We start from the raw sequence: 26,523 nt of genomic DNA on the forward strand, positions 1-26,523 counted from the left end.
TATATGTTAAATTAAAAATGGTAAAGTTAAAAATGTTTCAGAATTGAGATGCAAATTTTTTTACTTGCACATATACATGTTTTTTAAGTATATGACAAGAACAAATATAGTAACAAAGTACATAAAAGAGATGCAATATTTCTTTACGTTAATTCTTCAAAATAACCACATATTGTGTTATAATATTACTATGTTATAAAAATACTATTTCCATGTTTAAAGACAAAAGATATGAAGATTCAGGGCCACTCATCTCAGTTACTAGTCTACTGTAAACACTTGCTTTGAATCAAATAATAGCAACAAAATATGAGACAAAATTGTGAAATATTTTTAAAAAGTAATGCTAAAATATATACCTACAAATTATAAACAAAATAGTCTGATAACATTTACATAGTCCTAAAAGTTATTGAGGGGTATCTGCGTGGCTCAGTCAGAAGAAGGTATGACTCTTGATCCCAGGGTCCTGAGTTCAAGCCCCACGCTGGGTATAGAGATTACTCAAAATAAATAAATAAACTTTAAAAAAAAGTTATTGGAAAAGCAATGCTAGGTGTCAAATAGCAAGAGTAAAATTTAAAGGAACGTTGGCTGAAAAAGTTTAAGTGCCTATAATATTCCAACTACTTTTCTAGCTTCTGGGGATACCAAAGAGGGTAAGACTGCCCAGAAAGGCAGATAAACATCTAGATGATACTACTACAACATGGTGATTCTCTAGGAATAATTACATATACATTTACATAGACTGAATCAATAAAACAGTTGGGGTGGGGAGGCTGTAACCCAAAAGGATTTAAGATGGGCCATTTGATGAAAACACTTCAGTGCTGATGCAGCATTAGATTCCTTGGGATTTGCAGCAGGAAACAAAGGTACGAAGGCAGTTCAGAGATAAATAATATAGCTTTGAATACCACACTCAGGATCTCAACCTTTAGTCAATGAAGAGATCTTTATTCACTGGAGAGATCTCTCTCAATTTTTTTTTTTTTTTTTTTTTTAAATAAAGGGGCCTGCATAGTCACATAGTTTCAAAAAACATACTGAAGATAATGTTAGCAGCATCATGGAGAAGAGACCAATTTATCGTAATTCATGAGAGAAATGACATAGGCTTCTAAACTACAGCAACATAAACTAGAAAAAGGACAGATATGAGAGACAATCCAAAGACAGGACATGGGAGATGATAAGTTAGAATCAAAGTTGAGACAATGATAGTTTCTGGCTTAGATTCCAGAAAGTTTATGCCACGTACAAAGTAAAGTATATAGAGAAGAAGCCAGCTTTCAGCGTGTAGAAATTGATTTCAGAGATATACAAGGAAAACTAGGAATAAGTTGTGTTAGAGACATCAAAAAGGGAGAATTTCAATTAAAAAAAAAAAAAGGCTACCAACATCAAATACTATGGAGGTGACATGGAAAGAAGAGTGAGCTAGGCCAATGAGTTTAACAAGTAGGTCACTAGGTTATCAGGGAGACCTCACTCAACAAAGGATAAATGAAAGGAAAAGAATCTCTGCTGAAAAAAATCTGTTGGATTGTAGAAACCTAAGCTAGCAAGCCCTACACCAGCAGTTCATAAACTTCGGTCTCAGGCTCTCTGTACACTCTCAAAGTTAAAAGAGCTTTTGTTTATGTAAGTCTTATCTAGCAAGAATAAATTATTATATTAGAAATAAAAACAACTAAAATTTTAATATATATTAGTTTATTAAAAAATAAAAAGCACATTTTAATATAAATATTTTTATTTTAAAAACCTGTATTTTCCAAAACAAAAGTAATTCTGTGTGAAGAGTAGTACTCGCATACTTTTGCAAACCTCTAATATCTGGCTTAACAGAAGACATCTGGAATGTCATATCTACTTCTGCATTCAATTTGTTGTAGTAGGTTGGTTCAGTTCAAGAATATGAAGGAAATGTGGACTCCTACAAGTAGGTAGTTGAATAGGGAGGAGTATTTTAATAGCCTTTTTCTGAAAACACACAAGTAGTTATTTCTCAAAGGTTAATTGCAATGTGACATGTGAAACCACAACAACAAACTTTTCATGGTAGTCCCTTAAAGTCTATTCGTTTATTTTGTACTTTAAATGGATTATCTACGCGTGGTTTTGTAACATCATACATTATTAGAAAATATTGGTTCACTGAGTTATGCAAATCTTCCAAATATCAACAAATTTCATGATAAAATATCAGATATTACGTTCATTGATATCACCACCTATTTCATCTTTAAAATACTAGGAACTATCACAGTTACACATTTTCAAAAACTCTAGTTTTCACTTGAAAGCTCAATTTTTATCATTGGAAACAAATACTACCAATTGTTTTCCTCGACATGACAGACTCACTATGTTCATTTTCAGGAAAATATGGGCTATGTACCCGAGTCTGAATAGCCATAGTTTGCTAGGCATTCTTTCAAGTAAAAATGATGTTCTATGAAAAAAGCAGCTAATTCTGCTTGCAGCTCAAACAACTACACAAATGCTTCCCCTTGAATCAACCACTATATTCTGGTATGCAACAGAAGTACTTTACTTGTAACTTCCCAGTTCATCAAACAATATTTAAAAAGACATGAAACTTCCTAAAATTAGTAACTTTTACTGCTTCATCAACAGAATACATTCTTAAGTGAAACTAGCGTTATTTTTACTTCACATGCATAGTGGTGAAGATAATGATAAATATAGATAGCGATTTGTTACCACTGCTTTCATTCATGCTAAGGGCCCAGCAGTTTTACCCACCCTTGCCTTTGTACCACCACTGCAGTGTCGACACACACAAAAAAAGGCTAGTAACATTTTAATATGATTATGAAAACAGTTTAGACCTTACAGATTCCCTTAAATGGGTCTCAGGGATCCCCAGGGTTCCTCAGATCACACTTTTTGAAAACCATTAATCCAACCGCTAATCACTTTAGGAATTTCTCTGTAAATAATGAATTCCTGGGCGCCTGGATGGGTCAGTCGTTAAGCGGCTGCCTTCGGATCAGGTCATGATCTCAGGATCCTGGGATCAAGCCCCACATCTGGCTCCCTGCTCAGCTGGAAGCCTGCTTCTCCCTCTTCCATTCCCTCTGCTTTTGTTCCCTCTCTCACCGTGTCTCTCTCTGTCAAATAAAGTAATAAAATCTTAAAAAAAAAAAAATCAACTCCTGTGATTACTCTAACCCAAGATATAAAGAGGAAAACCAACCAACCAAGCACCTAGAATAAAGAATCTCTAAACAACAACAGCTGTGTAGTAGCTGGAAAGTCTCCTCAGACAGATAAGGGAGATTGGGGAACTCTGCATTTCTGAAAAACAAACTGACCTAGATGGCCCTCAATTTTTTTCTCCCATTCCTACATCAAGAGTAGGAGAATCTGCAGCAAACCTCAAATTAGAAGACAAAAAGCAACTATGATAACAATAATACTGGAAAGATTTTTTATCAGATAGTTGGGTTTCTTTTTAAGATTTCTTCAAAATGTAAATGTTAAACAATTTACTTCCATTTTACAGAAGCTGAAATAAGGTACCTTTTATCAACAGTCAGATCCTAAATATTACTGTGTTCAGTTACAAACACGATTTTAAAAAATTTTTAACATATTTTTTAAAGATTTTATTTATTCTTGTGCGCACCCGCACACAGCAGGCTCCCTACTGAGCAGGCAGCCTGATGTGGGGCTCAATCCCAGGACCCTGGGATCACGACCTGAGCAAAAGGCAGATGCCCAGCCAACTGAGCCACCCAGGTGTCCCAATACTACTTTTTTAAAATGAGAAAATCTCAACCTCTTTGACATATACATAAAGATTTACTAATACTACTGCATGTATGGTATTTGATACTATTCAAGGTATTTCTGATTTGACAAAAAAATCATAAAATTTTACAAAGGAAACAAAGAAACATCTATTTGCTCACCATTGTATGTCCAATACCTAGCTCAACCCTTATATAAACTAAGATGTTTAGTGAAAACTGCTGAACATTGAAGTGGTTGAAATGGTTAAGAACACAGGTGGCCAGACATCTAGTACAACTAGTGCTCTTTCTTCCATGTGACATCTTTTTCATTGTTCTCTAAAACAACATCTCTAAAAAACCTAAGGGAACTGTTGCAACTTAACTGGAGAAAATAAACATTACCTGTTATACTTTGAATTACACCTGAAAAGTCCACTATAGACTAGGTGTTTTATATGTTCTCATTGAGCTCACATTTCAAAATAAAAAAAAATTGCTTCATCATTCTCATTTTTAAATATCTGGCACCTGTAATTTCCATTCCTATAAGAAGTGGCAGTTAAGATACCATTTTAACTCAATCATTATACATTGATTGTACCACCCTTATTCACACTATAGTAAATTTTCTTTGATGATTTAGAATGGTTCTTAATTTCCTAACATTTCTGAGGTTTATATGTGAGACATTTCTTTCTATATAAAAACTCGAGATAAAAAGATGAAGGACACTGTATAGTACCTTTGATAGTAATTTGTCACCATAGCTTTTTCTTTTTTAAATGTTTCCTGTCAGTATGACATTTATCTTTGCTTCTCTCAAAAGAACACAAAGTAGAAAACTTCAGGTACTTGATCTAGTTATTTACATTCTGGATAAAAAAAGAGATTAATCAAATTTAAACTACTTAAGGCCAGCAAGCACAAACTAAAATTTAATCATAGAAATGGCATTAATTTAAAGAATATAACTGATCAATTTAGGAACTGAAGCTACTTAAATCATGTTTCATTTTAAAATGCTACTATGAATATGACCTCATTTCATTGCATAATTATTCTGCAGAAAATTGTGACCTACCAAGGATATAGCCAAAAAAAAAGGTGGGGGGTCCTTCTGTTGGAATACAAAGGATTTGAACTCGATATTCCTTAAAGACAAAATTGTCAGTAAAGACTTTGGAAGGAAATCATGGGCTCCTTCTTCTCTGGAGATTTAAAAAGAAAAGACTTTTCAAATGTCTGGAATGGCTGAGACTTGGCCTCACATTTGGTGACTTCCAGACAAAATCAGTTCAAAGGTCAGTGTGACCCAAGCAATTCAAGTCCCTTAGGTCAGTCACGCAAACAAGTCATTAGCAAACTACATCTCCTGCTCTGCCGCTATCCAGGCCCTGCTTTGAGAATCACAAACCTTACACATGAAATTACCCTAACTGCTAATTAACGTGTCAGTTGTATAGAATTATTTCTTCCAGCTCCTGAAACTTTTGCTTCTCACTAGTGTTCTGCAATCCTGTTTCTCTAACGTTACCAGAGAGGGAAATATTTTGTGGTGAAGTCAATATCTGTCCTATTAACAATGCCTTGTTCCAATATTCTATCCAAACATGGATTCCACTCTGAATTGCAGAAACAGTGGCAGGAAAATAACAGATAACACAGAAATTAGAGCTCTTAGGTTTAACTTAGGGCCAAAAATCAAAAGAGAAGAGACAATTCAGAGAGAAGAAGGAAGAAGCTGAGAGGGTCGTACTGTAGAACACTTACTTTTAGGAACAGAGTGTCCCTTAGACTTCTGGTGAGTTGCCCAGAGCCTCTTCAGTTTCAATCCAAATGACAATGCTTCTCTGAGTCCTCCTCAAGTAATGTTTCCACCACTAAAAATTGGATCTACAAGAGCTCAGATGTACTGGTAAAAAAATATCAGGGGCCCCCATGTGGGCCTCAAGCCTCTTTTAAACTAGGCCCACTTCTCTGTCCTGGGCCAACTCCCCTGTGCACTCTATTCCTTCTTCTTCCAGGTGCCAGGTATTCAGCCTGTTTCTTCTCTTCTGAGCTGCCACCACCTACTCTATTTCTTAGGGTTCCTCTAACCCCAAGACTGGCTGTGGAGTAGGACAACAGCTTCCCCCCTTCCTTGCTGTCCCTGCAAATAAACATATAGGCTCTTCTAGTTTCAGTATTTTTTCTAATGGCTACAAGAAAATAGAGAGGGAACAACAAAAAGCAACAACATCGTACCAGAGATTAAGACTGTAATAATTGTCTCCACTTTAAAGTTCCTGCCTCCAAAAACCATTTTCTAAAAATTGTTGGGAGTGTTTTAAGAAGTACAAAGTACTAACAGAGATATACAAACATAATCTCAACCAAATCCAACCTTATATAAAGATATACTCCACTTTTCAAAACACTTAAATCACGGGTCCAAAAATAGTTGCCACATTCACTTCAGCAAATAAGTGCTTTTCCTTCTTTTTAGAATGGTCTATTATATTCCCTTGGATTTAGAAGATGTCTTAAAGTCTGCTTCTTAAAGGATATCATGAAAAATGCTCAATACATTTTATCCAATGTAAACAAAAATTAATGTAAAAAAAGCATATTATGGTCCACAAAAAGGTATGTCAAAAGCAGCTAGTTTAACTAAACAAATCTTAAAATTTAAATTATTGCCAATCACTTGTCTCTACATTTTAAAAATTTAATAAATTGTTGTAAATGGTGTTTAAAAATCTGGATAGCTCATTTCTAGAAATCTAACTTCTACAGAATATATAAATCTGATGTCAATACTGAGTAGCCCTTTTTTAAAAGCAACAGTATATCACATCAGTATAGGTACACTCTTGTGAGAGCATAGTTCCTAATAGACTTTCTAATATGAAAATACATTGTATCTAAATATTAGGCTATACATATGAGTTTCATATCAGATTGGAGGTGGGAGGACAGAAATGGATGAACTGGTTTGTTTTTGTTTTAGATAAACTGAATAAATTTTAAAAATAAAACTTAAACTCCCCCCCCAAAAAAATATATATTGGGCTATAAATCACATGATTATAACAAATTAAAGGCTACTTTCCTATAAAGGCAAAGGAACTCTGTAACCAAGTGTTGGCAGATCATGAATATCAGACTTTGAATTTCCTGTATGATTTTCTTTATCCACTTAATTCACTTAAGTGGCTTTTAAAAAAGACTGAGCTATTATAATGTAAGCCTACAATAAAATACTGAAAATAGGCAGAGATCATTTCATCTCATTTGTATAGTCTAATAGATTGCCATTTAATCAAACTAAAAATATTCAGATACTTTCAGTGAAAATGTGTCCCTGTGACTGGGCTCACCTACAACTATTTATAAAATCTTAGAAAATAAGAATAAAAATACTAACCAAAATCCTGATCTGACCCTTCCAGACGTCTATATTTAAAAAAAGGAAGCTGAACCTATTGTATATTCTATAATCAAATACTTTTTTTTTTTTGAAGAACGAAATTAAATTACATCTTCTGCTTCCACAGAGGATTTCATGGTTTTTCTTTGATTCCTACACACTAACACAACAATGCAGCCCACATTATTATACCCGGAATGGGGGGGGGGGGGGCATTACACCCAGCAGTACGAATTAAATCGCAGTAGCTAATGCCTCTCTTAAATAATTTATTCTCTCTTGGCAGCAAATAACGTTACGGCCTCTCCAATGACCCCTCACCGCAAACCATCGCTCGGGTCGCGATCAATCCGACCCAGTTCCTATCGCGGCCACCACCTCGGTCTCGCCTCCTCCCGCCGGGTCTGCGAGTGTCACGCGAGGGGGCGGCAGCCGCAGGGGCGTCCTCTGCGCTGCGACCCGGGCGGCCGACGGCGCGCGGGGCAGGCCCGGGACTCACCGGGTGGAGGTGCCCTTCCGCACATCGCACATCATGCACTTGAAGGCCTCGGCGCTGTTCCGGAAGGTGCAGACGCTACAGTCCCAGTAACCCTCATCCGAGGACGGCTTCGGCTGCCGCTTCGGCCTGCAGGACACAACCCGGACACGACGCGGCGCGGGGTCACCAGCAGGCCGCGCCCGGCGCCCGGGCCCTGCGGCCGCCCCCGCCCCGCCCCCCGCCCCAATTCCGCGACCCCCGCCCCGCGGGCCCCCGGCGCACCGCGCTCCGGCTCGGAGTGGGAGGGAAGTCTTCGGGAAGGGGGAGGGCACGGGCGCGGCCGCAGTCGCCGCCGCTCTGACACCCGGGGCTACCTCTCCGGCCGCCGCCATCGCGGCTCCATTGTGGGGCGGCCGGCGCCGGCTCCTCACGCGGCAGCGCTAGCGCAGCAGCGGCGCCGGCGCCGCCCCCGTTCTGGCCCCGCTGCCCCGGCGGCAAGCGAGACGGCCGCCCGAAGCTCGGCGCGAGGGCCCCGCCGCCTGTACAGTCCGGGCCCGGGGGCCCGGGCGCTGTTACCTGGTCGGGCTCTTCTTGTCTCCCATGGCTTGGCTACAAACGCACGCCGAGAGTCGCCGCCGCGGCCGCTCTGTTTGTCAATAAGGAGGATAATAAGCCGGGCGGAAGCGGGCGGGGGAGGAGGGAGGAGGGGGCGGGGAAGGCCGCACCGCCGAGCTCGGGAGCCGCCGCCGGATCCCACGCAGCCTCCAGCTGTCGGGGAAACTCCTGTCTGGGCGCACGTGACCCGCGCCGGCCAACCAGCGGCGGCGCCGGAGACTTCAAACGCGGCCAGCGCGGCCCAGCACCCGCGGCGAGTTCGCGGGCGGGCGGTGTGGGGGTGGCAGCTGCAGCCTCTCCGCCCGGCTCTCCGCGCTTTCCCACCGCCTCCCGGGCTGGCGGGAGTGGCATCCGCTCCCGAGCCCCTCTGGCGGGGGATGCTCAGTCATCCCGCGGGAAGTGCTCCCAGGTGGGGCCGGCGATCGGAGGTCGGCCGGGCTGAGGAGGAGTGCCCGGCCGCGGTCTCCAGGTAGAACCGCTTTCCCGACCTCGGGGGTCGGGGGTCCTTGGCTCCGCAGACTCAGCCCGAGGGATACCTTGGGGAAGGCGGGAACCAATATTGAGCGCCATTGCTAGGTGCCTTAAAATACTGATTTTATACGCAAATCCCTACCGAGAATGTATTGTCGCCCTTAATTTAGAGGAAACGAAACCGAGACTCAAGAGGTTAGGTAACTTCTGCATTATATAACTAGAAGATGGCAAAGCCAGGAATTTAACCTTGGTTTTAATTCCAAATGCACTCTTTTTCCCCCCCCCCCCGCAAAGTACTCTATAGTAGCTGCTTAAAAAAAAAAAAAAACTCATAAGCCCCCCTTTTTTTAAATAACGAGTTTACATATTCTCTGAATGCTATCTGTTGACTAAGAAAAGAACACCTGTCTCCCAAGTCTTATTACCTCAATGTACCAGATGCCTCATCTCATACTAGACTCTGGCAATAACTTTCTAACAGGTCCCAGAAGCTCCACCCACCCCCACCCCCAATCCATTCGGTAATCTACAACCAGATTAAAAACAAAATACTGACAACATCAGTCTGCTACTCTGATCCGGTATCTTGCTAAGGCTCTCAGACACCATAGCTTGGCAATCAAGGATCCCACTTTATCCCCACCTCCCTATCCGACTCCCCATCAGAAAAGCTGCCTCCTGGCAAACAGAGCAGATGGAACTCATGTATTCCTTTCCGGAAACTCACATGGCTGGTTTCTGCATAAAATATTTTCCTCTACTCTCAGCTTGTAGTGCTTCTACCCATATTTCTAGTTTCACAGCAAGTCCAAATTCCTGTAAAATAGTAATCTTAAAAACTGAAATATTTTTTTAAAGATTTTATTTATTTATTTGATAGAGATCACAAATAGGCAGAGAGAGAGGGAAGCAGGCTCCCTGCTGAGCAGAGAGCCCCATGTGGGGCTCCATCCCAGGACCTTGAGATCATGACCTGAGCCGAAGGCAGAGGCTTTAACCCACTGAGCCACCCAGGCACCCCAAAACTGAAAGAATCTTAATGCACTATAAAGGAATTAGTAAAGTCAGAATCCCCAGGGTCTCAGCCCCTTCACTGATGGACCTTGGAAACTGTGCTTAAGCTCTGTAATTCTCAACTTCTTCATCTGCAAAATGGTATCTGTAAGTATTATGAGGTTGTGTGATTAATAATAAATAGCTAAAGTTTTTTAGCCTTATATGCCAGGCGCTTTGTAAATCTCTTCACACGAATGCCTTACGTTTAAAGGACTCCAAGTATTACACAAATATTCTCACCAACTAGCCTGTCCTTTAATTTAAAAGACAAGCAATTTAGGGGCCAGGTTAAATGGTTTTTCTTTAATGAAAAGGCCAGGATTAGAGCTCAGATATCTTATTTGTCTTTTAGTAAACCATTGTTTCTGATTAACTAAATCACCCCAATTTACAGGGGTCCTTGAACTCACTGCACCATCTGTACTTTTTGAAAGTGTCACTTATCCAGACTCCGACCTCACCTTGGAAACTATGAGAAATATGGTTGAGAAAAGCAAACAAGAGGAGATCTAAGGCCTAGTCTTCAATCTTTCAGTAATACAATGGGTAAACCTAGGTAAGTCACTTCCAACTTTCCATCTGTAAAATAAAAGAGTTAAACCTGGGACACCTGGGTGGCTCAGTTGGTTGAACGGCTGCCTTTGGCTCAGGTCATGATCCCGGCGTCCTGGGATCGAGTCCCACATCGGGCTCCTTGCTTCTCCCTCTGCCTCTGCCTGCCATTCTGTCTGCCTGTGCTCGCTCTCTCTCTCTGACAAATAAATAAAATCTTTAAAAGAAAAAAAAGAGTTAAACCTATAACTTTAAGGTCCTTTCCAAATCTAAGTCATTACAATGTTTTAAAATTCCTCAACCATATGGATAAGGAGACTGGCAGGAACCGGTCTACTTGCAAAAGTGATGGCAACAATGTATTTTTAAGTCAAAAGAAAACCAAATGGACACTTTAAAACTCTCCCATGTTGTACTTCACCATTTCACTAGAATACAACCTCCACCACTGGAAAGTGAACTCCTGAATGACATAATCAAGAGGGGCAGGAACTTTTATTTTTTTGTCTCCATCACTGCATGTCCAGCCCCTAGAGTAGTCTGACACGTAGTTGGTAGGCAATAAATATTCTGAAAATGAATACATTCACTTATGTCCCAATTCTTGAGATATGTTTTCACACCAGGATTTATACCTGCTAAGCATATTGTGTGCAGAAGATGGCCAATCGATGCTGAAATGTACAACACCCTTTCCAGCTGAACTTTACAACTCTGCAAAATATGGTAGCCCTTTTAGAAGAACTAGGAACCCAGTTTCAGTGGAGTACAAAAGCACGTACCCTTGCACTCCCATTTATTGGTGCTTCTTTTAGAAAAAGAAAAAAACAAAAACAAAACCCTTCCTATAGCAGGCTTCCATGGAGAGAGTACTACAGAAGCTACTCCTCCTACTTTACCCCAAAATCATACCTTTTTCCTACAGTGTTTCCTACTAATCTGGAATAGTGGCCAATGCAGAAGATAAAGATCCTTGTCACTAGAGTGACCCTGATTCTTTCCTGTTCAGGTGTCTTGTCAGTACATTAAGTTCAATACTTTAGACATGCAGTTCACTAGGGGGCACTTGTAAAATGACAAAAGCACTTTAAACAATAGTTTTAACAATTTAAGAATAAAGTGTTGTGATTTTCTAATTCTTTACCTTTTAAAAATTAAAATAATCCCTAGGTCATTTATGTAGTAATACTCACTTTCATTCTGATAGGCTTCCTAGAATGCAGAGACTGAAAAAGTTACTGAAAATATACATGGGATCCTATGTACAGGTGAACAGTAATCTACTCTCTGTGAGGTAGATGAAGAGATTGAGAACCCATCTTAGATCAAGATACTGACTGTGGGATCCCAGAAACCCCAGGCAGTTCTGATTAGCCCTGAGTTTCTAAAAGGAAGGCAAACGCAATAATAAAACCTGTGTATTAAACTTTTCTGTGTAGTTATTGGTAACAGGACCTGAAGACTGCAATGTGAGGGAAATGGTATAACTGAGGGAGAAATGAGCTACAAATCTTCCCTGACAGAACTAAGAATGAAGGATAACAATAATTAACTGCAATTGTAAAAACAATTGCATTTTAAAAGACTGATTTTTTGGTTTTTGTTTAGTTGGTTGGTGTTTCATTTTTGTGAAGCGGAGATACCTTTTCTGATTTTGTTCATTATAAAATTTATATGTTACCACTCTCTTGGTTTCTAGGTACCAAAATAAAATACCACAGACTGGGTGGTTTTAACGAAAGAAATTTATTTTCTCACAATTCTGGAAGCTACAGTGTGAAATCAAGGTGTCAGCAGTGTTGGTTTCTTCTGAGACCTCTCTCATTGGTTTGTTGATTGCCACAACCTCTCTGTGTGTGTCTGTGTCCTAATCTCTTCTTATAAGGACAGTCGTATTAGGTTAGGGCCTCCCCTAATGACCTAATTTTATCTTAATTACTCTTTGAAGGTCCTATATCCAAACAGTCACATACTGAGATACCAGTGGATTAGGAATTCCAACATGAATTTGCAGGGGGCACTGCACAAATTAATCTCATAACAGCAGCATAAAGAGGTCAGCAAAGATTTTTTTTGAATTGACATTTCCAGTGTATTCCTACAACATTACTAGTACAGTTTCATAATCCTCATCTGAAAGTCTTAAGGCTGGACATATTTCATTAGTAAGACATTTGGGGATTTTCAAAAGGCATTATAGGGCGCCTGGGTGGCTCAGTGGGTTAAGCCTCTGCCTTCAGCTCAGGTCATGATCTCAGGGTCCTGGGATCGAGGCCTGCATGGGCTCTCTGCTCAGTGGGGAGCCTGCTTCCACCTCTCTGCCTACTTATGACCTCTCTCTCTCAAATAAATAAATAAAATCTTTTTAAAAAAGGCATTATAGTACAAATACTACATAATTATATAACCTTCCAAGTGGGTTCTCAAATAGGGCCCCATGACCAAATGCATTTATATTTCTGCAAAATACAGAAATATTCACGCCACGTGGGAAAATAAAGTCCATAAATCATCTCCCCTCAGTGCTACTCAGGTTTTACTGCTGAGTGATTACAGATCTTGTAAAATATGAAAATCTCTTCAGTTTTCAGTGCTTTTTGGATAAGAGGAGTATGGAAAAAGGATAGTGGATTTGTAAGAACTTGAAGACAAAATGAGATTGCAAAGGTTAAGATTAAAAACGTCCACATATTTCTTCCTCCTTCCTTTTTCTCTTCCTTTCTTTATTTCTTTTTCTTTCTCTTGTAAGTATACTTTTTAATCCATATCCTCTATTCTCCCAACCCCCCTCCATTTACCTCCCTCTTGGTAGCCATCAGTTTGTTCTCCATAGTTAAAAGTGTGTTTCTTGGTTTATCTCTCTCTCTCTCTTTTTTTTCTTTGCTTATTTGTTTTGTTTCCTAAATTCCACATATGAGTGAGACCATATGGTATTTGTCTTTCTGTGATCAACTTACTTCTGTAGCTCCATTCATGTCATTGCAAATGGCAAGATTTCATTCTTTTTTATGGCTGAATGATATTCCATTGTATATATACACCATCTCTTTATCCACTCATCTATTTAAGAACACTTCGGCTGCTTCCATAGTTTGGCTACTGTAAATAATGCTGCAATAAAATAGAGGTGCACGTATCTGTATGAATTAGTGTTTTTAATTTGGGGGGTGAATTGTTCTTGTTTCACTTTCTTGAGGAACCTCCATACTGTTTTCCGGAGTGACTGTTCCAGTTTGCATTCCCACCAACAGTGTAAGAGGGTTCCCCTTTCTCCGCATCCTCGCCAACACCTGTTGTTTCTTGTGTTTTTTATTTTAGCTGTTCTGACAGGTACCTCATGATAGTTTTGATTTGCGTTTCCCTGATAGAGTGATGTTAAGCATCTTTTCATGTGTCTGTTAGCCATGTGTATGTCTTCTTTGGAGAAATCTCTATTCATGTTCATTTTTAAATTGGATTATTTGGTTTTTGGTATTGAGTTTTATCAGTTCTTTATATATTTTAACCCTTTACCATATATATCACCTGCAAATATCTTCTCCCATTCAGTAGGTTGCCTTTAATTTTTTTGGCCACGACCTTCACTGTGCAGACAGTTTTTATTTTGGTATAGTCTCAATCATTTAATTTTGCTTTTATTCCCTTACCTCAGGGGTCCTATCTAGAAAAATGTTGCTATGGCTGATGTCAGATTACTTCCTGTGCTCTCCTCAATGATTTTTTATTTTTGTCTTTTTATTTATTTTAATTTAAATTCTAGGTGTTTAACAATATTGGTTTCTGGAGTAGAATTCAGTGATTCATCAACTACGTACAACACCCAGTGTTTATCATAACAAACGCCCTCCTTAAAACGTGTCACCTATCTAACCCATCACCCACCCACCTCCCTCCATCAATCTTCAGTTTGTTCTCTACCATTAAGAGTCTCTTATGGGAGAGCCTGGGTGGCTCAGGTGGCTGGGCGTGTGCCTTCAGTTCAGGTCATGATCTCAGAGTCTTGGGATTGAGCCCCACATCGAGCCCTACATCGAGCCCCTCATTGAGCCCCACATCGAGCCCCACATCTCAGGTTCCCAGCTCCACAGGGAGTCTACTTTCCCCACTTCCTCTGCCCTTCTCCCTGCTTGTGCTTTCTCTGTCTCTCTCTCTCAAATGAATAAATAAATTGAATCTGTTATCTTAAGTACCATTTCTACTTGATGATAGATTGCTGCCATGCACACTCAACCTTATGACTTACTTGGTGGTCCAGATTACACGCATTTCATAAAGAGAAGCTCAGTTAATATTGTCACTTGATGTCCCTTGGTTAGGCATTCAGTCTCTATCCAGAGCTAAATACCAGGGGAGGAGCTATTTCTCAAAAGGAGAATAATTATGTGTAGAAGAGGGCATGGGTTTGCTCCAAGGTTTGCACTGTGATTTCCCTTTTCTGCAAAGGATATCTATTTACTGTATAATAGAGTGAATATTTGTATAGCTATCTGAGTATTAAATATTCTCACAGTTAATTTTCTTTTTCAAAAATCTTTTGTTAAAAATGTGTTCTTTGGGGCGCCTGGGTGGCTCAGTGGGTTAAGCCGCTGCCTTCAGCTCAGGTCATGATCTCAGGGTCCTGGGATCGAGCCCCGCATGGGGCTCTCTGCTCAGCGGGGAGCCTGCTTCCTCCTCTCTCTCTGCCTGCTTGTGATCTCTGTCTGTCAAATAAATAAATAAAAATCTTTAAAAAAAAAAAAAATGTGTTCTTTGATCTGCTGGTCTTCCTCAATATTCTATTTTGGTTTTTATTATTTTTGTTGTTTATATTCATTTTTTCCATCACTTTCTTATTGTACTTTTTTCTTTACATTTTCCTTCTTTTGTTTTCTACAGCTACTGCCCTTTGACTTGATCGTTTCCAAGTTTTCCTCTTTTAGTTTTCTATTTGAGACACTTTCTTCTTAGATTTTCTATACTTTGTTCTCATATCCCCTTTTATTTCTGTATTTTCTTTTAATTTTATTTATTTCTACTAGTTCTTATTAGTACCATTTTAAGTTTTTAACACATACCCCTGGGACAATATTTTAATATTTATCTTTATAGAGCTTATTGAATTCCAATGGAAAAACTTGCACAGTATGTAAGAATATTTAATATAGTATAGTTGGATTAGCATTTGAGAAGAGCAAAATTATAAGATTAATATTGCTGGAAATCAAAGGGTCCCGACATGAAAAATTTTGTGTCGTCACTACTAGCTCTTTTGAGTACCCTCACCAATCTGTATCTTTGAATCTGTATCTTAAGGGAGTGTGAGGAAAGCAACGCCATGTTCATATGCTATAGCCAAGTAAGTAAATGGTGTTATATTTATTATAAAAAGGACCGTGTTAATAAGCTCCATAGTTGTAAAGATTTCATCCTCAATCAAATGTTAAGTAATTTCATAAGCTTCCATACAAAATATAAACACTGTAGCTACTCTTAGGACCTCTAATAAAGTCCAGCATATTTTATTTTTTTAAGTAATATTTTAAACATTTTTATATTAATATGTCTGACCCAGAATATTCTATAGCATATCTGAAAAAAATTTAAGTACCCAAAGTCTCTCTGCCAACAGCATAAACACAGCTGCAATGTCAAATTTCTCAGCAATGAAAATACTATTTTCCTGAGAAACAATCTTGGAGACAGATGTTTAAGGAGAAATTCCAATCTGCTATCATATATATCTTCATAAAAAACTGATTGAACAAGCATCATATCTTGCAATAATATAAATAAATCTCCAGGAATTCCTACAGGGATTTCTTACAGCAAACACATTACTATTTAAATAATACATTTCATTAGTATATTCTACAAGCAAATATATCTTATAGTAGTAATATACTTAAGTAACACTTAACATATTTTACATGTTATATATTACTTGACATTTCTTGGATTAAATATATTTTTAAATTTTAGTGTGGATAAATTTTGGCAAGAAGCAAAAAAAAAAAAAATTATTTGCTTGAACAATGAATGGCTAAGTACATTCTCTATAGCTGGAATGCCTGGATTCACCTTCTGGCTCTGAAACTTACTAGCTGTGTTATTTTAGGGAAATTATTTGACCTGTGCCTCAGCTTTCACACCTATGAAATCAGGCTAATAATATATGTATTCACGGAATTACTACAAGGGTCAAACACTATATGAAATGCTTAGCATTTACAAGTAATATCAAAGAACTTGCTGTTTTTCTAACGTGGCTAACAGAATGACTAGAGCCAGACTCATAGTTTCTAATACCAGCTTTATTGTTTGTTATCTCCATAACACCATTTAACTTTTCATACCTCAGGTTCCTTACCTAGAAAATGAGAATAATAATATTTGCCTCATAGAACTATTGTGGGTTGATATACATAAAGTACTGAGGCTGGTACACAGTAATATCTATACAAATGTATATGCTTTTACCAGCAGCCCTTGCTTACCCTGAATTCCAGTAAAGCTTGAAAGCCCTAATAGCTTAGTGGAATTTTTAGGTAGCCCATCCTCCTCTGACCCACTGAATACCACTATGAGGTAATTCCTCTTGGATTCCTCCTGTCAAGATTCTCCATGCCCTTCAGGCAACTAGAAGTTTACAGTTAATTATATTTTTTTTTTTCAAAGATTTTTTAAAAATTTATTTGACAGAGAGAGAAATCACAAGTAGGCAGAGAGGCAGGCAGAGGGGTGGGGGAGGAAACAGGCTCCCCACTAAGCAGAGAGCCCGATGAGGGGCTCAATCCCAGGACCCTGAGACCATGACCTGAGCTGAAGGCAGAGGCTTAACCCACCAAGCCACCCAGGCACCCCAATTATTTATATTTTAGATTAAAACAATAAGGAGAGAGATACAGAATTAGCTGAAGGTTATACCATATTTGAGTTGGCTCTGGTTCTCCTACTCTGGAACTATTTTTTATCTAAATATCTTTATGTCTAAATATTGATCAAAGTCACTTAGCTTCTCTGCTCCTCAATTTTCTCACTTGTAAAATCAAAGGATTGTAACCAGAAATCCCTTGTGTCTCTTCTGGGTGTAAAATTCTGAAACTCCAGCGTTCTACCCACATGGTAGATGGCATTTGGGTGTAGTGTGGTCTGAGAGAGAGATAGGATGAGTTGCTATTTGCATCATGTCCATAGCTCAAATACCACTCACTGTTGGTAGCAGCTGCCTAAACTGTGGGTCTCTACAAATCCTGTAATTTCTTCTTATTGTGGAGAAAAGCAACCAAAGTAAATTGGAATAACAGAATTTTATAGGTTTGAAAGCCTCTAAAATCCTTACAAATCCAAGCATAAATTTTAGGTTTAAATGAGGAAATATATATTTGTAAAAGTTCTTCACACAGTACATTTTACAAATGCAAGATGTGATCGTGTATAAAATCAATCTGGTCTTAACCTATTTTAACCAAAGAACTTTATAACAAGTCATATAGATGGAAACCTCTTGATTAGTCCTTGATTCTAAACTGACATCAAAGCATTTCTACATGATAAGATGTCCAAGTAAGATTTCATGTATATGAAGTCATACCAGTTGCTAGGAGGATAAGCAGCTTTACTTTGATGGTTTTGAGTTTCCATATTTACTTTCAGCTCCTCTGCCAGAGGCACATACTTTTTTATTCCCCTCTGCCTCTGGATAAGTTTCTATGATATCTTTAATAGCAAGGCATTTTTTTCCTACTGCTTTTTTATTTTTATCAAATAGTAGAATAACTAATCTGTTGGAAAAATTTGTTTATCCATTATTGCTCTTGGGGTATCATGTAGTGGTTAATTCTATAGTATTCTTTAAAATATGGCTTGGGTTTATCTTTGTAGTAATAGAGTGATCCATTTACCAACACATAGTTGAAGGACAAGTTTTTGGTGCAAAGTAGTGCAAAATCACATTTTCATGCCTGGCATAATGTTTATCACATTGGTGCATCTCTCCACATTCTCTGCAACATCCATGCAGATTTGTTTTTTTAAAATATGTTTCTTGAACATATATTCATTATTTCACTAATCACCTCAACAGATCTCTAGGAGTATTATTAACTAGGCTTTTCATGATCATATATGTAATTATTTCTTTAAAATTTTATATTTCACTTTAATACAGTAAAATTAACTTTTCTATGAGTTTTGACTAATGCATAGTCACATAACCACCCCTATGGTCAAGATATATAATAGTTGCATAATCCAAAAACTTCCCTCTTTCAGGCCCTTTGCAGTCAACCACCAATCCCTAAACTCTGGCAACTACTGATTTGGTCTTTTCCCAAAGAGTTACCTTTTCCAAAATGTCATATAAATAGAATCATATGGATGGATTCGGCCTTTTGTATATCACTTCTTTCATTTAGAATACTGTGTTTGAGGGGCATCTGTGTGATTCAGTTGGTTAAGTGTCTGCCTTAGGCTCAGATCCTGATCTCGGGGTCCTGGGATTGAGTCCTGAGTCAAGCTCCCTGCTCTCAGAAGCAGGAAAACGAACTTCTTCTTCTCCTGCTCATGCACACATGCCCCCCTCCCACCATGTGCTAGCGTGCGCTCTCGCTCTCTCTCATATGCACACACGCGCTCTCTCTCTCAAATAAATGAACGCGGTCTTTAAAAAAAAAAAAAAAGGGAATAATGTATTTGAGATTCAACAACGCTGTTGCTTGTGTCAATAGTTTGTTTCTGAGTAGAATTCCATAAATATCACGGATATATCCTGTCCCAATTTGTTCATTCCCCAGTATAAGCACTTAAGAGTTGTTTCCAAATTTTGATGAATATGGATAAAGCTGCTATCAACATTTGCTTGCAGGGTTTTGTGTGAACCTAAGTGTTAACTTACCTTGTGTAAATACGCAGGACTGGGATCGATGGGTCTATCGTATTTTATGTTTAAATTTGTAAGAAACTGCCAAACTTCCTTCCAAAGTCACTGTACCATTTTGCATTTTCATCAGCTGTATATGAGAGTTCTAGGTGCTCCAAATACTCATCAACACTTGGTATTATCAGTCTTTTATTATTATAGCTATTCTTGTGAGTATACAGCAACATCTCTTTGTAGTTTCAATTTGTATTTCTTTATGACAAATAATTTTTTCATGAGCTTATTACCCATTTGTATGTCTTCTTTTTTTAAATTTCAAAAATTTATTTTTAAATTACAGTTTAATTAATATATAACATCATGTTGGTTTTAGATTTATAACATAATGATTTGGTATTTGTATATACTACAAAATGATCACTAAAATAAGTCTAGTTACCATCCATTATCATACAAAATTACACATTGTTTTTGTGATGAGAACTTTTAAGATTTACCGTCTTACAGCTTTCACATATGCAATACAATTATTGACGATAGTGACCATGCTGTACTTTACATCCCCATCTTACTAATTTTATAACTAGAAGTTTATACCTCTTGACCATATATCTTCTTTGGTGAAGTCTGTTCAAAACTTTTATTCATTTAAAGAAATTTGGGCAGAACCTGGGTGGTTCAGTCAGTCCAGTGGCTGACTCTTGATTTCGGCTCAGGTCATGATCTTGGGATCCTTGGACTGAGCCCCATGTTGGGCTCTGCACTCAGGGGGAGTTCTGCTTAAGGATTCTCTCTTCCTCTCCTTCCACCCCTCCCTCTGCTTGCACTCTCTCCCTCTCTCTCTAAAATAAATCTTTAAAGAAAATAAATATCAAATAAATTTGGTTGTTTTCTTATTACTTAGATTTTTAAAAATTATAGTAAACATACATAACATAATACTTAACTTTAAACCATTCATAAGTATTATTTCATTGATATTAAATACATGTACAATGTTGTGTAACAGTCATTACTATCTATACCCAAAACTTCATCATTCCCAACAAAAGCTCTCTACCTATTAAACACTAACACTCTCTTCCCCTTTCTTCCCCTAGTTCCTAGTAACTTCTCTACTTTCTATCTCTCATAATTTTTCTGTTCTAGGTGCCTCATATAAGTGGAATCTTACATTGGTCTTTGTGTCTGGCTTATTTCCCTAAGCCTAATTTATTAGTTTATAAATATAAATAATTATAAGCATAATTTGTCATGTTTACAAGTCCATTCGTGTTGTATCATATATCAAAATTTCATTCCTTTTTATGACTGAATAATATTCTATTGTATCAGATTACTGAGTTCTATCTGTGTTCTGTTCATAAGTTTATTTGTATCAGATATATAATTTACAAATATTTTCTCCTGGTTTGTTGTTTCTCTTTTCATTTTCTTTGAGGTTTTCCAAAGAGGAAAAAAATTAATTTTGATGAAATCCAATGTATCAGTTTTTTTTAAGAACTATGATTTTGATGTCATATCTAAGAACTCATTTCCTAAACCTGGTGTCACAATGATTTCCTCCTATGCATTCTTCTAATATTTTGAAGTTTTCTACTTAGGTCTGTAATCCATTTTGAGCAAATTGTTATCTAAAGTGTCAGGTATAAATCAAGTTAATGTTTTGCATGATCCAGTTGTTCCAGCACAATTTATTTTTTATTTTTTATTTTTTAAAGATTTTATTTATTTATTTGACAGAGAGAGACACAAAGAGAGAGGGAACACAAGCAGGGAAAGTGAGAGAGGGAGAAGCAGTGTTCCCGCTGAGCAGGGAGCCTGATATGGGCCTCGATCCCATGACACTGGGATTATGACCTGAGCTGAAGGCAGACGCTTAACAACTGAGCCACCCAGGCACCCTCCAGCACAATTTTTTGAAAAGACAAACCTTTCTCCATTGAATTACCTTTGCATCATTGTCAAAAATCAATTTACCATATTCTTGAGGGTTTAATTCTGGACTGTATTATGTTCTTTTGATCTATGTGTCCATCCTTTTGCCAAAACCACATTGTCATGATTTATTATAGATTTATAGGAAGTCTTGAAATCAGATAGTGTGAGTCCTCCAACATCTTTTTCTTGTTTTGGCTACCGTAGTTCCTCTGTCTTTACATATAAATTCTAGAAACAGTTTGTTGATACCTACAAGAAAAAAAAATTTTTTTGAGAGAGAGAGCATGTGCCCATGTGAGCCGGGGGGCAGGGGAGCAGAGGGAGTGGGAGAGAGGATCTTAAGCAGGCTTCAGGCCCAATGCAGAACCCCACTTGGGGCTTGATCTCACAATCCTGAGATCATGATCTGTGTTGAAATCAAGAGTAGGGACGCCTGGGTGGCTCAATTGGTTAAGCAGCTGCCTTCGGCTCAGGTCATGATCCCAGCGTCCTGGGATCGAGTCCCACATCGGGCTCCTTGCTCATCAGGGAGCCTGCTTCTCCCTCTACCTCTGCCTGCCATTCTGTCTGCCTGTGCTTGCTCTCTCTCCCTCTCTCTCTCTGACAAATAGGTGAAATCTTTAAAAAAAAAAAAAAAAAAGAAATCAAGAGTAGGATACTTAACCAACTGAGCCACCCAGCTGCTCCAGTATCTACAAGAAATTCTGCTGGGATTTTAATTGGGATTGGGGTGAATCTATAGATCAACTTGGTGAGAATTGACATCTTAACATTTATGATTATTTTTAGATGCAACTATTTGATTCTAAATTTCTGTGACAAATTTTTCACTTCTAAATATGATATTGTCTTATCCTGGCTAACCTAGTACAGATATTTAAAATGAAGTTTTTTCTGTATCAATTGAGTTGTTTCCAGGTGGTTTTATGTTGTAATAGATTATTCTCCACTAAGAAGTTTTAGTAACACAAAGCTACGGTCATTTTTATTTATTATTTTAAATATATTATTATTATTAAAAGGCTGATGATTTTTCTTTGACTTTGGAACTATTTAGATCTTTATATGAGCTAAAGTCTTTGTTTATTGATTGATTGTGGTAAAATATACATAACATAAAATTTACCATTTTAATCATTTTAAGTATATAGTTTAGCGGCATTAATTTCATTCACATTGTTGAGCAATCATTACCACCATTCATCTCAAAACCTTTTTCATCTTCTCAAATGGAAGCTATTATTTAAATTATTATTTAACAACTCCCATGTCCATTATCCCCTAGCCTCTAACAACTACCACTCCACTTTTTCTCTCTATGAATTTGACTACTCTAGGTTCGTTCTGTAAGTGGAATCATACAGTATTCCACCTTTTGTGACTGGCTTATTTTACTTACCATAATGTCTTCAAGGTTCATCCATATTGTAGCATGTGTCAGAATTTCCTTTAAGACTGAATAAATTTCCATTGTATGTATAGCATAGTTTTTCATCCATTCATCCACTGATGGACACTTGGATTGCCTCCATCTTTTGGCTTTTGTGAATAATGCAGGTATGACTATGGATGTACAAATATCTGTCTGAATCCCTCCTTTCAGTTATTTTGGGTATATCCCAGAAATGGAATTGCTGGATGGTATTCTAGGTTTAATTTTTTTTTTTTTTTTTGAGAAACCACCATACTATTCAGTTGAAGTCTTAAAAGAATGGTTTACTTATTTAACACTGTTTTTTATATGTTATTGCCAGATTTATGGAAAATATTTAAGAAACAAATTGGATTGTAGGTATTAATGGACAATAGTGTGGCAAGTAGGGAGAGCCAGGAGGAACCCAGTGAGAGAAAAATGTATTTCAACAAATAATTTCTAATGTCTCCTTGTACTTACATTAGTGCTAAAACTGCAGTATATCACAGCGTCATTAATAGCTTTCTCAAATTCTGATGTTGGAGATATAGTCAGAATATGGATTTAAAATTTTTAAATTTATGTCTATGCAAAAGGAAAATCTGACAGTCCAAATTCCTTAGCTCTGCAAACAACTTTGTACCAGGTTTTTAAAAAAATTAGTAATTCTTTTAATAAGCCATTTTTGGCTTTATCCAGAATTTTTATAACACTTTTTAAAATTCTATGGGAAGCAAATATAAACACTACAAATAATTCAGTTGTTTATTTATTAAGATGTCTATATGTGGGGTGGCTCAGTGGGTTAAAGCCTCTGCCTTCGGCTCAGATCATGATCCCGGGGTCCTGGGATCGAGCCCCACATCGGGCTCTCTGCTCAGCGGGGAGCCTGCTTCCTCCTCTCTCTCTGCCTGCCTTTCTGTCTACTTGTGATCTCTATCTGTCAAATAAATAAATAAAATCTTTAAAAAAAAAAGATGTCTATATGTGTCAGTCACTGTGCTAGATGCTAGGAATTTTAAAAACGACACTGTTCATTTAGAATCTACTACAGATATGGAAAAAAAAGTGAATTGAAAAAAATAATTATGTCTTAGATGGAATAGTACTTCTATTATTACCACATAAGGAAGAGGTGCAAAGTATCCCAAAACTTTTGTTTGTCTAGAGACTGCTTTAATGATGTTGGTAGTATTTGCACACTGAAGAGAGTTTCAGATTTCATTAACTGGAAACTAGCCTTCAAGATATGTTGGGCCCCAAACTATGGAGAAAGGTGAGATCCTCAGAACTGACCCTTCCTCCTTTCTCCTTCCCTCCCAGTCACTCAGTAAAAGAATATTTTAAAAACCATCTCACTGATCTAGCCAGATCTGTTTTCAGGAGCTAACAACGTATACCATGCTCTATTCTATTTTAACACAAGCAAAGGCTAAAGACTGTTGACAGAGGCAACAGTGGTTTCATCTGGTTTGATGCCCTTTCAAGTCTTAGCCTGGGGCCACTTTTGAGCCATTAAAGTCAATTAATCCTAAAGTACTTAATCTCCATCATCCTCAGTCACTCTAACAACTCTAAATCACAATCTCTTTCCTTCACCAACATTTATACTCTACCCTATTTCAAAGTATTGCTGTCATGTTACTACTTTATACTTTCTCCTCAATAAATCACTCACCCTCTGGTGGTTTCCTGCCCACCTTAACCCTTTTTATAGTGCCTTTTGGAGTACTGTCCCCAACAATCAACCAGCCAAACAAACCCTTTTCTCAAGGATGTTGATTTTCCTTTCCTCTTTGAATTGGCTGCTAGAAAGCTTAGAGCCAATTTTGTGAATGAACTCCACTTCCATTTCCATGGAGGTGCAGTTCATTTTACCATCTTATTCTTATTTCTCCTTTGCTTTATCGCTAATACTTTTTTAAACACTGCCATGTTGTTAGCATCTTTGTAAAACTTCCTTAAGTACCCTTTATTTATTTATTTTTAAATAGGTTTCACGCTCAGTACAGAGCCCATTGCGGGGCTTGAACTCACAACCCTGAGATCAAGACCTGAGCTAAGGTTAAGAGTTGATGGCGACTAAGCCACCCAGGTGTCCCCTCCTTAAGTACCCTTTAGAGTAATACGAGATTATAATAAATAAATAGTCTCATGAGATTACACTAAATAAATATTATTCTAGTAGTCACTCATTACCTATCCAAATCTATTTTCTCTCCTTTACTAACAGAATACCAGTTTTACTTGGAACATCATTCTGTCCCAGATCAAACAATTTTGATTTTTTTAGGTTCCTTTAAAGCCAAGAATGGTCAGGTGATATGGTTTTAGCTAGTGAGATATAAATAGAAGTCTATCTCAGAGTTTCCAGAACAGCTATTGTTTTACTATTAAAAGGAAGCTGCACACACTTTGCCCTTCTCCTTTTCTTCTTCCTATCTATAACTAGAACATGATGCCTTGCATTACAGAAGCCATCTTGGTACCATGAGGTCAAAAGCCACATGCTAAGAATGGTGTCACAGGAAGCAAGAAGGATCCTTCCCTGATGGTCTCATGAAGCCACAATACCAACCCTGAAATGCTTATTCTTAAACTTTTTATTTCATAACATCAGTAAATTCCCTATTTAGTTAATCTAGGTTGAGATCCTGTTCATACCACCAAGTGCAAACCTCTTCCCAAGTCTATACTTTAGTTTCCCACCCTGCCAAATATGCCTTCCCTGGCCCTTGCCTTCAGTAGCTGCCTTCTTATCACACTCTTTTGACTATAACCCCAGATTGTTCATCCCCTCACACCAAAAGAAGCAAAGGCCTGAGAGGAGGTATTGTCATTCTCATTTTTAAAAGAAATCTGTTTTAACCATTATTTTTCCACTCTTGAACTTCTTTCAGTTCTCACTGTTATCATTATCTGATCTCCTAAAAAAAAGTCTCTGCAATCTTACTGTCTACCCAGAACTTTATACACATTCTATCAATCTCAATATTGATACTCAAGATCCTAATCTTGAAGTTTCTTGACTTCTTCAACCACTCCAACAGCCCATACTCAACGCCTCATTCAGGAACATGTTATCTCTTTGAGCTCCTTTCTGTGTTGTTTTTTACAAAGATATCTCTTAGACCTTCTGTGTATACATAATTTTTTTTAAAAGACTGTCTCTTAATTAACACACTAAACCATTTACAATGTTCATGGCTATGGTAAGTTTGGACAAATATTATCATCTTATTTTGTAGTTACCATGTACCATGTTTTCCTGTTGTTTCATTTTATACCCATTTTGTTTTTTGTTAGGGATAATCAGGTTTTATTAATTTCATTTTTATTTTAACTGTCTTAACTGTTTAGGGGTTATGTATTCTATTTCTGTTTTAGTAATAATAAGGTTTGCTTTACAGTTTTGCTAAGGTAAAATTTATATGCCATACAATGTACCCATTGAAAGTGGATGATTTTTCAATAATAGTAAATTTGTACTGTTATCACTATAATTTAGTTTTATTTATTTATTTATTTTTAAAGAAGATTTTATTTATTGATTTGACAGACAAAGATCACAAGTAGGCAGAGAGGCAGGCAGAGAGAGAGGAGGAAGCAGGCTCCCTGCTGAGCAGAGAGCCCAGTGTGGGGCTCGATCCCAGGACCCTGAAACCATGACATGAGCCGAAGACAGACCAACCCACTGAGCCACCCAGGCGCCCCACTATTTTAGTTTTAGAACTCTTTCATCATCCTCTAAAACTTCATTATGTCTTTTACAGTCCAGCCTCAGCCTCAGGCACACATTGATTTTCTTTCTTTCTTTTTTTTTTTAAGATTTTATTTATTTGACAGACAGAGATCACAAGTAGGCAGAGAGGCAGGCAGAGAGAGAGGAGGAAGCAGGCTCCCCACAGAGCAGAGTCTGATGCGGGGCTCGATCCCAGGACCCTGGGATCATGACCT

At 37.9% G+C, this 26,523-nt stretch overlaps 1 protein-coding gene across 5 annotated transcripts in view; it reads right to left on the reverse strand.

Annotated features, from left to right (window-relative positions):
• The window catches only part of LOC111157956 (YY1 associated factor 2), a 74,563-nt gene extending 66,257 nt beyond the window's left edge, over nt 1-8,306 (reverse strand). The window contains exons 1-3 of one of the 5 annotated variants that reach the window (XR_002641325.1): nt 8,234-8,302; nt 7,679-7,804; nt 5,541-5,919 (exon numbers count right to left, since the gene is read on the reverse strand). Coding sequence is in view for 3 of the 5 variants with exons in the window: in XM_022519714.1 (XP_022375422.1) it covers nt 7,679-7,804; nt 8,234-8,259 (152 nt within the window). In the remaining 2 variants the exon portion in view is untranslated. Of the gene's footprint in view, nt 1-5,540; nt 6,475-7,678; nt 7,805-8,233 lie in introns of those variants that run through there. The other 4 variants (XM_022519714.1, XM_022519712.1, XR_002641326.1 and 1 more) reach the window with 4 other exon arrangements.
• Between the last annotated feature and the right edge of the window lie 18,217 nt (nt 8,307-26,523).

The sequence above is a fragment of the Enhydra lutris genome, unplaced genomic scaffold (genome assembly GCF_002288905.1).
Source record: "Enhydra lutris kenyoni isolate GAN:26980312 unplaced genomic scaffold, ASM228890v2 scaffoldscaffold56, whole genome shotgun sequence".
NCBI lineage: Eukaryota > Metazoa > Chordata > Mammalia > Carnivora > Mustelidae > Enhydra > Enhydra lutris.